The sequence below is a fragment of the Coloeus monedula genome (genome assembly GCF_965178545.1).
Source record: "Coloeus monedula genome assembly, chromosome: 4".
NCBI lineage: Eukaryota > Metazoa > Chordata > Aves > Passeriformes > Corvidae > Coloeus > Coloeus monedula.
This window is the reverse complement of record NC_138784.1, coordinates 62,884,753-62,898,181: the sequence shown is the minus strand read 5'-3', so window position 1 is coordinate 62,898,181 and position 13,429 is coordinate 62,884,753. Positions and strand designations below refer to the sequence as shown.

Here is a 13,429-nt window from a genome sequence, read left to right as displayed (position 1 = left end):
CAAACAAACAATTGCCCTCTCAATCATGTATACAAATGGCTTCAGGAAGGATTACCTTTAGAACAGTGTCAAGGGGGTTCCCAGAATCTGGTCTAATAATAAGTGGTGCCTCTGGACTTCGGGCTTCAATTATATGCCTTAGGTCATCACCCCATATTTTTTCACAAGCATTGTAAATGTCGTAGCTGTCGCTAACCACAGATACAGGCACTGAAGAAAACTGTGTTACTATGTGTTCAAAAGCATCTTTTTCATGATCTTTCCCCCAAGCTGTTATGGTACTGCAAAGGCAATTAAAAAAAATCATATTAGAGTTGCATTTACATGTCATTCTGTATTTCCTACCAGCAACAGTTCAAGACAATGATAAGCAGTATGATTACAAGACAGCAGAAACTATGTGCTTATCAGCTCTGTGTTGCATGGATGATAAATACACTATATACTAAATAAACAGACTAAATTCAGACAGCTAGGGAACTATAGATGCAAGAACAGAACATCTGCTCTTACAACTTCATGCTACAAAATAGGAAGTCGAGAACAAAGCACCACACCATATGTTAGAAAAAACTAAAGAAGAAAACAGATTTTTTTTTTTTTTAATAGTGATATAAAACGAATATTCTCACTTATACAAACATTCTTCCAGAGGAACCTCAGAACATTACCACAGGTGAGCACATAAACCAGAGCTGCTGAGAGCAGTAGTAAGTTACTGCATGCAGTTGATCTGCACCAGCTGCTCTGTATGTGGTTGTCACAAATCAGCTGACATAAATGACTTTAGTAACTTGTGTGCAAAGACCTAAAAATGCTCTTGTGCACAGCATGAGAGTCAGTGGGCATTGAATTTTTACCTTAAAATTCCAGCATTATCTGCTGTGTGGACAAGTCCCAGATCATGGTAGTGGGGAGACAAACAAACTATTTCAAAGAGTTTGGGGCAGTCCCAGAAGAGCCCTGCTGACATGCCAGGGGCAAGCACCATGCTCACAACACCACCTTGTACTGGAGGTTGTGGAACAGTACAACAATTCTGTAAAAATTAGAGTCTCTTGTATGAGACTGTTTTTGTGTATTAACTCAGAAAGGGCGACTGCAGTCTGTATTTGGTGGTGCAAACTTTAGGCAGGGCAGTTTAAGCTCTCTGCTCTAATGCCACCACTTCAGTATGCTGTGCAAAAGACACTTGATCTTGACTCCATGTGTTTGTTTTTGCTTTCATTACAAAAAATTTTACAGTAGTTTGGGTCATCAGAAATTTCAGACAAAAACTGTCACATCTGTTGATCAAGCAGGAGTTCTAGAACAGCATTACAGAAAGCTACAGAAAGTTCTATGAAGCAGTGCTCCTTTAAAGATGACCACTACTCTACAAGGGCTATTCATGCAAGCCTTTCCATTATCTGTCTTGCAATCCTACATGAATACTAACTATTCAAAATCAACACTACATAGTTAACCAGCTTTTGTGCTCAATATGAAAAACACAACCTTCTTTCACATTCTCATTTCAGTGTGTAGACATGCAACTGAAATTCAAGGATTTGCATTCACTCCCAACCTTGTACAGGACGTGGATTTGAAAAAAAGCAAGAGCTCTCTATCTCAAATGTCTGAGATCAGTCTCTCACTCTTAAAAACTCATTCACAGTTCTTAGTGATATAGCAAGGATTCACCATTACTAGTTAGACTGATGGGAAGCTTGAGAGCAACTGCCTTTTCTAGAGGGAGAACATCACCTTGAGAGTCCAGAATTGCAACTTACAGTTTTTCAATTTATGATTTTATATTTAAAACAAAGTTTGAAGTTCATAATGTGAATCCTCAATATCTATAGACTGTAAGCCTTCAAGCTTATTCTAAAAAGAATTTTCCAAATTTACTCAGACACTGATAAGAAGGTTATAGTTAAAAACATTTAAAACACATTTATAGCTAAGAACAACCATGCTACTTATGTGCCCCTAGAACATATAGAGGCATCAGTACAGAACTGCAGCTTCAACAACTGGACCAGTCATGGCTAATATTATATGGTATATTTCTGGATACAAAGAAGGGTAAGAAAAGAATTACATTTTCCTAAGGTATTTTTAGAAAGGCTTAGCCTAGTATCTTACCTGTGTTCAGCAGCTGGAACAGAATATCCCGGAACTGGGTCTTTTGTACCATAGTACTTTTTAATTAATGCAATTCCTGCTACAGTGTCTGTTCCTTTGAAGTTCACCAAATGAGCTGAAGCTCCTATTCCTGCAGTCTGAAAAAGATGCAACTTTCAGTTTTCATGCCAAATATAGAAGCCTAAATCTAGTCACCACCTAGCACTAGTTTGTAACAGCAAAACTCTGACTCAATTCCCATTTCACCAGTACTCTATACTCTCTTCATTCACTTACACTGGGAAGACAGACAAAACTTCTCCCAGTCTAGGGCTCACAGCTCAGACATTGCACTCACCCCCAGCCCAGACCTCCCCCTCCACACATAGTCCAAACAGTGTTCTGTGCATTCACAATTTCAGTGGAGAACAGGGACACAGAGGTTAACAGACATGCTACAATTCTTTATAGTTAGCAACAAATTAGACTTTTCAAATTATTAGACAAGCAGTATTACCTCTTGTGAAGAAACTCCTCTGTAGCCAAAGTCATGCAGTTTATATTCCAGTCCTTCCAAGCTGCCAGAAGTCTCCAGCAAATATTTGGCCAAAATCTTTTTCTGCTCTCTAGAGTTTGTAGCCACTGTGATTGGGTACCATGACTGCACAAGAATAGTCTAAAACAAAACCCATCACAATATTAGGTGTATATTTGCTTAGAACTTAACAGTGTCCACTTGGCATTTAATCAGGCACAAAAAGGTCTATCTATTTTCATTCCCTGTTCAGAAAGTACTGAGGCCTCCAACAGTTTACTTTAGGGCTTAAGTAATTAGCCTTTATAAGGTAGGCAAGGTATTGACCCTCTCGGGAGTTATCACTCGCAAACTACTGACACACAGTTCCCCCCATTCTTTGTTTTTATGGATAAAAGTACTGCTGTGAATTTCCTGTACAATTATTATGATCTCTTGCCAGGTGGGGAAAAAGGTAAGAGGACTACAGAAAAGAATTAAAGCAGAAAATGAAAGTTGCCTGAGATTTCCTTTAAAGCAATACAGGATTCAACCTTACATTTACATCCACTAATATGTACTTAGAAAAAACATGTTAAATTTCCAAAACTGACCTCAATCCAATTTGTGAGCCAGTAGCACTCTGGATCTGTGTTTTCTACTGTGAAAAGAACATTTCCTCTGGGAATTACAGAGCCCTCAGGAACAGCTTTTATTTCTATGGGAAGATGGCCGTCATATTTCTGTGTAAGAAACAGTGATACTGTTAGACAATAGGAAAGATGAGGACCTAGCTCTCTTTTATTTAACTGCAATGGATAAAAGTCAGGCTATGAGTTATTAATAAAGCTTTCTTTTTCTTAATTTCTTTCAACCCTGAAAATAAACCCACCAGCCCAAATAAATGAAAAAATCCACACTTAGGAAAAAAGGCTGAAAATCCTGTCACTTAAAAACCAGGCTCTTTATCAAAACAAATGATGATTATCAGTAGTAGTATGTATCAGTAGTATTGGGCAAATTGAGCCAGGAAAGCTTAAGCATTCTATAAAAATACCTAAGTTCTACACACAAAACAAGAAATATTTACTACTCAGTTTTCTTCAATGCTTTCATATGCTGTAAGCTAAAAAAGTTCTGCTAGTAGCTAGATCCTAAAAAAGTCCACTGGTTTTGCTTAGTATAGATGTGTGCTTTGTTAATTTATTACAGCAGGATCCATTTAATAACTATTTTAGAGAATATTTTCATCTCAATTACTCTCTAAACATGAAATCTCATATTGGAGTGTCACTCTTGTCAGTCTTTCAGCCCCAGAGGACTAAGCATTGTGTGAAATATGCCTTTTGAAAAAGAGTAACTTCCAAATAGCAAGTCTAAAAGAGTAATTATAACTTTCTGAAAAAGCTCTGCAAGCTATACTGGCAATACTGAAAATGTCTTGGATGGTAGTATATTTTGACAGAAAGCTTCCTATGAGATATCCTGTTAAAGGCAACAAAAATTACATCAATTCAGAGAAATGACAGATTCATAAGTAGCATCAAAACATATTCTCCAGTACTCAGCACACATCAGAAATCTCTTCTACCTTACAGTTCAAAAGTTTATTTGGAAACATAATAACCTGAAGCAAACTGTTTATATACCACACAGGGTCTAGTTGTAAGACTTGGAGACACCTGGATTAACAAAAGACAACAAAGCCTTCAAAAAGGCTCAAAATAATTTAATAATGATTCAATGAAGGCAAAAGCATAGTTAAGTGAACGTTTCAAATTCATTTCAAATTTCTGGCACTTCACTCAGCCACTGCACCCTCCACTTTCCTTATCACACCTGAGGCAACTGAGCTAGGGAGAAACAGTGAACATACACTGGAATTCAGTGAGCAGAAGCAGGGTCTCTGTGTGCATAAAGGGCACACAAAGACACAAAGAGTACCTACACTTCCAGTTTGAGAGCCACCAGCACCTGAGATCACGACACAAAAACCATGTTTGGGTTTTTTATATGTCTATACATACACACAATTTTAACAGAAAACCTGACAAAGGAATATATACAGAGGGTACACAGGAATGCTTATTTTGACTAGAGCAAAAGTTGAATGGACTTAGACAAGCACGTTACAACTCAGTGAGGATAGGCATGCAGCATTAAAAGTGTATTAATTCCGTTTATCCAAAGAGGGATCAAGCTTACTTTAAAGACAGATGAAAGCAGTTCACAATGTATAATGTAGCTTAAATACAAATATGGATTGAATCCTCATTTGCAGTTATTTGAACTGGATGCAAGTCCTCTAAAAACCTCTTCGTAACTCTCTCTTAGAAAACAGTGGGCTTATTTACCTTTCTGCCATTTGCAACATTTAGTTGAAATTCATTCTTCTCTTGCACACCTACAGTCCACCTCAGTGGCAGGATGACCTCCAGATATATTAATAGACAGATGCCCCAATAAAAACACATTCAATTAGGTATCCAGGGAATTATAAATGCAAAGGACTAAAAAAGGGCTTTCAAATGCCAAAGATATCCATTCACCAGAACCCACAATGAAACTTAGCATTTAATTAATCTGCAGAGATTAGTACAGCTCTGATGAATGCTATTAGTCTGAATCTGCTGCTTTTACAGAGAAGAGATGTTTGCAATTACTCGAAGTCTGACACTTTTTTAAACAAAAGGGAAAAAGGATAATTGTGGAAAGACTTAACCTGAAAGGTTTTGTGTGTCAGAAGTGCTCAGGCCTTTTATTTCATAATAAAGTTTAACATTCATATCTCTGAAAAATTATGAAACAACTGAACAAAACGTATATTTTCAGGAACTATTTATACACCCAAGAAGTTGTAATGCTTACTGCATTCGAGTAGAAATTGTAATGATTAGTTTAAGAAAGCCATGTAAATGATGCAGGCAACCACTGTATCACACTTGGAGACCTGCCAACAAGCCCCCACTCACAGGAGCTGGCTGACGGCAGTCATAAATCCTTATTACCTGCAAAGCTGTATTTGGCATCTGAAAGGATGAAAATTACTTTTCTCTAAGGAATTACAATTATATGATTATTCTTTGACAGCTGCTACTCCCTGTACACCAAACATGAAAAACTAAATTTATCCAGTCTTTACTATCAAGATTAAAAGAAGAGACTGCCATATTTATTCTGTAGTTGATTCAGAAATCCTTCACAATGATCTCCAACGATTTTCACAAATTTTTTTACCTCCAGAATATAGTTCCATCCCTTTTCATTGAAGACATCATCTTGAAAATGCTCCCTATATACTTCTTTGGCTTCCTTGATTTTCTCTTTGGTCACCACTTTACCTGGAGTTTCAGAAACAGATGAAAGCTTAGAAACTTACAATATTCATCAATTGATAAAATAAATAACAAAAAGGTTCAGGCACAGCAAAGTCACTTTGCCTTCAATAAAGGAATGAAAAACATGTCAAATGCAGAATGTTTAAACCAAACTTTACTTTCATTTATTATACAGATTAGGATGCTCAAGAAACCAAGAGGGTAAATAAAATACGCTTGTGGTTTGAAGGTGACTCAGGAAAAATTTGAGATTATTACTCTTTTATGATGATCAAAACCTGTCAAGAGGTTTAACAATAGTGCTTTTCCCAGAGGAATGTGTTGATTGTGCAATGTGTTGATTGGCACTTGCAGCAAGGACATATCCAGTACAAGGGTTAGACTATGCCATTCCAGGGAGAATTCCAATGGAGAGACTTTGCAACCAGCCTTTGACTGACCACTCTGTGACAGGAACCAGCAGACTAACCACAATATTTGAATGAGCATGCTACTGCTGTAGGGCCAGTCATCTACCTTAGAGAAACCCTCAGATTGCAAAAGACAAAAGAAACAAAATTATCAAGTGTTTTGATTATAATGGAATATCAGTCTTTGGTGGAATTGGCAGAGACATTTATTGGATCAAGACAAAAACATGTAAGATGTAGGACTAAAATTTTCCTTTAAAGCTTGGCAGAAGGTAACATGCACTCAGGTCAGAACAGGTGATATTTGTACATAATGCAAAAAGCAAATAAAAACTTAAACAGCACCAAGGAATTTTCAGGTGTTACTCTTAAAAGTAACTTAAAAGTATAACTTAACTTATAACTTATAACTTAATAACTTAAGTAACTTAAAAGTAACTTAAAAGTATAAAACCCACTTTCACACGTAGCTTCTATATTCAATGAGCGAAGGTGAGGGGCATCCAAAATTTAAGGGAAACTAAATCTAAGTTAAGGAAATTTAAGGAAAATTAAAACCATTATTGGTTTACACTGTAAACAAACCAGCAAATACAGACTGAAGTTTATGTTCAAAATGCAAAACATACTTTTCATCGAATCTTCTATCTGTTTGTGACTCTATGCACAGTTTTGTTCTATTTCCATTCATTTCAATTTTGCCCACTGAATTTGGGACATGAACACCTCTTCAATTTTAATACACCACTGATTTTATAAATAAAGACAGAGAGGTGTCTGGATTAAGAAGGCAATACCAATCGAGAGTGGGCAACTTTTTTCACAATCACATAAGTAAGATATTATGCATGTCACTACTTATGGTGTATCAGGATAACCTAGAATTGTTTCAGCTATTAAGACTACAAGCTTGAGAAAAAGTGAGATATTTAATTAGAGGAAAAGTTTTACTGGAATTTGACACAGTTACCTTTTAAATATTTATTCAGAATGTACTGCAAACCATAAAAAACAGTTTCTTCATATTTCACTTTCCTTAATTTGGAATTTTCAGTCTTCTTTTCACGACATTCAAAGTAGGAATATACTTTGCTTGTGTTAGGTGGATATTGCTTGTAGTGTGTAACCTACATGAAGAAAAACTTCAGTAAGAACTCAAAACATCACTACAAAGCACAAGAGAAGTAATATTTGTACATTAAAGCTTAAAAGTAACTGCGAGCTCTTTTGGACCTTTATTTATCTATGCACATTCTACACCACAAGTATTTTAGGGTTATTTCCAGGTTTTTAACCTCCTTCAATTTTCAGTTCAAAAGACTGTCTTCCCTCTGTTATTCTTTGCTTCTTCATAAAGTCTTTTCCCCCTAGAGTAATCTTCTCCTCCCCTGATGACTTCGCTTTGATTAACTAGGAAAGACACTAGCTAGGATTTTAGGAGCAGCACTGAACACCAATGGGCCAGGTCAGTTTTTGCTCTCCCACACTTTGGCCAAGCTTATTAGCTACAGGAAGCACAAAATTCCATACCACTACCAAATCCCTGCTTGTATTTGACTGAAGTTTTGAAGGCTACCATCCCATAGCACAAATAAAAGCCACCCAGACTGAAGAAGGCATCGACAATGGCCTTTACCCAAGTGTTCCATTCCCCATGAGTGGAGTGGGTCTCCCAAGCCCTGGTTACAGCAAAGGCCATTTACAAATCTGTTACTGTCAGTAATACTTCTAAAATCTACCTGAGGTTTGTACCTCCCATCAAAGTTTGCTAGACGGACTTTTTTGACCAATTTGAAAGAGTTCAGGTTCAATGTTAAGGAAGCATGAGAAGTTGCGGTCTGTGTGTATTACGTGGAAACTGGTCATACAAACACAATGTTATGCTGAATTCAACTATTACAGCTTTGTGTAGTTCCTGATAGTAAATATAGCCAGAAATTTACTTTGAGTAACAGCAGCATTTGAAACAAGTACACTCCAAACATTAAAAAAACTTAAACCTGCAAAATTTCATCTCCTAATGTCTAAAAAGCAAACTCTGTGCAAAATCCTTAATTCCATATTAAACAAAAAGAATACACAATGACAGAAACTTGGTACTATCAATGTTTAAATTACAGAATATACAAATCAAGGCATCCCCAAAGCTGAAGATATCAAGAGTTTTCTTAAATTACGATTAGAAGTCTGTGCAAGTCTATATATTCCATAAGGAAAAACTGTTCCTACAGCTGAGAAAACAACACTGTACATCAGAACAAAACCAAAATGGTGTGAAACTCATGTCCAAATTTTTTTCCCACTCCCATATTTACAGGTTAGAGCATGAACTCATTATATGATTCTTGCTGTTACTTACTCCAAACGACCTTAAATATTTCTGTTTCTAATACAAGGAATTGGAAAAGGGATAGTCTCACCACTCCACCCTTCTTGTCATGATTTTTAAATGTATCTCTGACATTCTCTAAGTAAAATATCTGAAGGTTTCCCTGATCTGTATTGCTAAAACTGCACGTTAAAGGATTTCAGAATGACAGTTTCCCTTCTCCTCTCAAATGGAACTTTAGTATTTCACTCAGTTTGGACAATGAGCTAGACCACTCAACTGCATTTTTTGTTTCTCCTATACCAGTACAAGGCTGTCATGGTTGTGTTTCCAATGCTGCAAGGAAACATTCAAGAAAGGTCAATTTTAAGATCGTTCTATTGTCTTTACTTGTATGAGGTTTACAAGGCCAATCAAATAAAACCCAAGCTTGTCATTGCACGTTTTCTGCCTTTACTTCAAACAAAGCACGGGACCACAGGCATTTAATGGAGCACAAACCCATTCTGTTACAATTCCACAGTCACTCAAAAGCAGAATGCTCGAGAGTAGCAATGTTAGACCCGAAGACAAAACCTGGCTTTTAGGTTTAGTTCTAGCTATTAATAAATGTCTCGCTTCACAAATTATAACATGTCCTTTCCTAGTTCTGTGCAGAACTTCCAAGAAGTACACCACACTGCCAGCTCACAGAAAACCCTCTGCATGATATCATCACATTTAAAGGAAAACGAAATCCCTGTACAAAAGAAAACACACACACACACCCCATTCTCTCTTCTTTACTATGGAGCAGACAAAAATAGCTTCCATTTGACATGTCTTTCTAACTAGCGGGCCTATGAAGACACACATATATACAAACCCTTTACAAAAAATTGTATTAAATGCACTCTAAGAAAAAGACCCTGCAACAAATCCTTAGAATGCTCATCCACTATAAAGGCATGGAGAGTGGGAACTCCTTAATTCCCACTGATGCCACCAAGGTAAGTTACAGCAACTTCATGAAAAATTTTGCTCTGTTTTACAACTGGGACTGGACTTATAAGTTCATGATTTCAGAGTAAAGGCTCAAGACAGAGCCCAGCAGCTGCAAGTGTACACAGCAGATGTGCCAGGACCAATTATCCAAATGAGTATCTCAATTCCTTGTGACAAGAATTGTCTCATTGTGACAAGCTCGAGAGCAAACCAAAGCAATGCTGCTGTTCTCACCACAATTCAAACAAAACAATGAAAACTGTATCTGCATGAGATAGGATACTCAGGTTTCTTTTAAAAAGTTTAATTATTCAACTTACGAACTATGGGCAAGTTGCTGAAGCCAACACCTATCTTGTAATGAAAATTTGGTGATCTTCAGCTCACATCTTGAAAATATACTCAACTTTGGCAGTTCAAAGACATCTCCTCCAGCTATACGTTTCTCTCTGTCAGAATGGTTGCAGGCCCAAATTAGCTCAGGGGGCACAGTGCACTCACTGAGTTGGTGTCACCTTTTCTTATTGCATTTAAGTACACTTTTTTAGGAACATCCTATTCTAACTCTGCTCTGAAGCATGATCACAAAACACAGTGCTCTGGCTGCAAACCAGAACTTGAGAGCTGAAATCAATCTGAAATGCTAACAGATTTATCCTTTATATAGCATACCTGGGGACACAGCTCCTCCTGACTACCTTGCTGACAGTTTCAGCCTAAAAAAACCCCACTCAAGTTCCTCAAACATTGCATCACAGGTTTAGATATCTTTTCTGACATAAGATTAGATCTTAACCTGAAAATTCATACTAACTAGTGTCCAGAAAATAGTCACTTCTAGGGATTCAAACCTACATGAAAACTTTGTGTTTGACAGAAATATAATTGTATTGATTTAGTTGCTTTAAGTACTTGAAGGAGATAAGGAACTAACTTTGCAAGTCACATGTGTAGTATGCAATTATATTCTTCACACATCAGAATCTATTTAAACAGTGAAAATACACATCCCTGGCAATTAAAATATTTATATCTGAGCAAACTTTACAGATGTAATTTCAAATATGCTTCTTTTGACATTCCACAAAGCTGCTAGTTTTATCTACAAAGCTGAGACACCCTTTAAAATACTACACAAAATTTAAAGGCACAATCACAATCTTGAACATCCCACACTTACCAACCTCTGCGTACTTGAAGGGGGCTTACAAGAAAGATGCGGACACATTTTTTAGCAGGGCCTGAATGAACAGGACAAGGAGTGATGTTTTTAAACAAAAGGAGGGTAGATTCAGACTAGATATAATATTTTTTTTTTTTATTATGAAGGTAGTGAAACACTGGAACAGATTGCCCAAAGAGGTGATAGATGACCCAGCCCTGGAAGCACTCAAGATCAGGTTGGATGGGGCTCTGAGCAACCTGATCTAGTTGAAGATGTCCCTGCTCATTGCAGGGGAGCTGGACTAGATGGCCTTTGAAGGCCCCTTTCGACCCCAACTATTCTTTGATGCTATGTTGTATAGGTGTGTGAGAAGTTAAGCACAAGACCTACAACTCATGCTGACTTATCTGGCCATCTTTTGCTCCCAAGCTCTCAGACAGAGCACTTATCAGGAATATCTGGCCACAAAATGTCACAGCAGTTGATTGTGTTAGCTGTCATTTCTGCACTTCTAGGACATGTGGAAATAATACCCATCTGCCATAGTGGTGGTCAGGAGGTTTGGCATGTAGTGAAACGCCTGGTGGCAAAAAACAGTGTGAAAAAGGATCAAGGTGTAGGAGTGGGCACAGTTCATAAAAGACACAATGCCATTGAAAACAAAACAAACCAACCAAAAAGAAAAAACCCAACACAACACTATAAGGCACTTGGACAATGAAAACTATGCTTCAAAAAATGCCTGATCTTTCCTTGCTGTCAGATGAAGACTTGCATCTTTCTGTATCCTAAAGGAGAGTTGAAAGTACAACCAGAGGCAGTGTACAATATTTGAAATTAAAATTTATGTGACTTACAGATCAAAACAGTATTGGTAACTCTATGCTTTCAGTAAGAGGATGACAGAAGCAGGACGTGTACAGATGGGCTCTTGACAAGTAGGGGTGACTATAAAATCAGTAGAAAACCCCTTCTCTACAGGAAAAAAAACCAACCTAACCACCAAACAGGAAACCAAACAAAAGCCTCTACTAGGATTAAGAGACCCTTACAAGAAAACAACTCTCCCAAGTATCTTCAAAGGCCTTTTGATGTTTAGTTCAAAGGCTGTGGTTTAGGTTTTGTCTATAAAACATATGACAAACAGCCTTGGAACTACTACCTAAAAGATTATGTACTATGACTGAAATTGAGTGGTTTTTTCCAGTTGTGATAGCTCCTTATAAAAATTAATGCAAATAAAGGTATATTCTGAACAAAAAATACCTCCACAAGGACTACATCTATTTAACTAAATCAAGTTTTTTGAGGAAAAAACATGAAGCACAAATTGCATTTAGATCATCTGTCAAAAAAAAAAAAAAAAAACACTCCAAACATTAAGAGTTAAATTTAAAGAAAAAGGAATTAATAGGTATTCATCATAAAATAGGGATGGCTGAGGTAAACGCTACATTTTTCTAAGCTAGAAAAGAAGACTTATAAAAAAAAAAATTCTTATAATCTACAAGGTTTGTTGGACAAGATATTGCAATGAACTTACTTTAAAAGGTTATTTAAGCCTAAATAATTCAACCATTTGAAAACATGCGAAAACCAGATGCGATATGAGAAGTCAGGTGTAGCCAAAATCTCCACTGGTGGTTAATTCCTGGTGCTCCCCTAGGTCAGATGCCAACATGAACCATCAGAAGGATGCTTCCAAGCCCTGTCTACAGTGAAGGAAACAACCCCCAAACACCGATCCAGCAGGATCTTGCCTGTACTGTAACTCTGTGATGATACCAGTTCAAGAAAGACAGTATTTGAGCTTTCTGAGCTATTTTAAAAAATCCTTAGTGCAAAATGGGTACAGAACAACCTGGTCACTGAACCCATGGTGCCACACAGCCAGAGCCATGAAGACTCAGAGGGACAGGTGGAAGGTAAACCAGAAGCAGCATGGCCTGGACACTGGGCCACTTGGCCAGGACACTGCAGGTCTGCAGCACACGGGCCTGAAGCACAGGCTTGGTCACTGTACTGCAAGGCTTGATCTCCAGAGTTATTTAGGGGATCCTCACACTGCAATACACCTTACTGAGTTAGACAATTTTAATGCAGTGGTACTGCTGGTACTTACACTGGGGAGACTTCTGCATAGCACCCCAAGACCTCCATGAATTGCAGTATTACATATTATTTGCAAACATTGTGGAAAGAGGCCATGGCATGAAATACTGCTTTACCTAAACCTTTAGGAGAGTTAGCCAATAGACTAGTTAAAAGCAAAGTTTGCAAACAACCTATATGGAAAACAACGTTATTAGCAACAATGAGGAAATGAACCAGGACTTATGAGCAAAGGGACTGCTCCATAAGATATACCTCACTGAGATGAGACAACTAACAGCAGTTATAAGGCAGTTGTGACCCTCTTCAGGAAAAAAACCAACACAACTGTGACTAGCAGTTATATTCAACGGGGATGCTTTGGCAGCATTCAAAGCAATCACAGAAGGAATGCACACCACAACAGTGGAAATGAAAACCAACCCAAAAGCCACTATGGTTAAATGGTAAGTTTATTTGAACAAGAGAGGA

At 37.4% G+C, this 13,429-nt stretch overlaps 1 protein-coding gene across 1 annotated transcript in view; it reads right to left on the bottom strand.

The window, feature by feature from the left end:
* Positions 1 to 13,429, bottom strand: part of NAMPT (nicotinamide phosphoribosyltransferase) — a 30,864-nt gene that overhangs the window by 11,332 nt on the left and 6,103 nt on the right. The window contains exons 2-7 of the mRNA XM_082281100.1: positions 7,339 to 7,495; positions 5,858 to 5,961; positions 3,235 to 3,363; positions 2,624 to 2,782; positions 2,128 to 2,264; positions 56 to 281 (exon numbers count right to left, since the gene is read on the bottom strand). Of these exons, the coding sequence (XP_082137226.1) occupies positions 56 to 281; positions 2,128 to 2,264; positions 2,624 to 2,782; positions 3,235 to 3,363; positions 5,858 to 5,961; positions 7,339 to 7,495 (912 nt within the window). The remainder of the gene's footprint in view (positions 1 to 55; positions 282 to 2,127; positions 2,265 to 2,623; positions 2,783 to 3,234; positions 3,364 to 5,857; positions 5,962 to 7,338; positions 7,496 to 13,429) is intronic.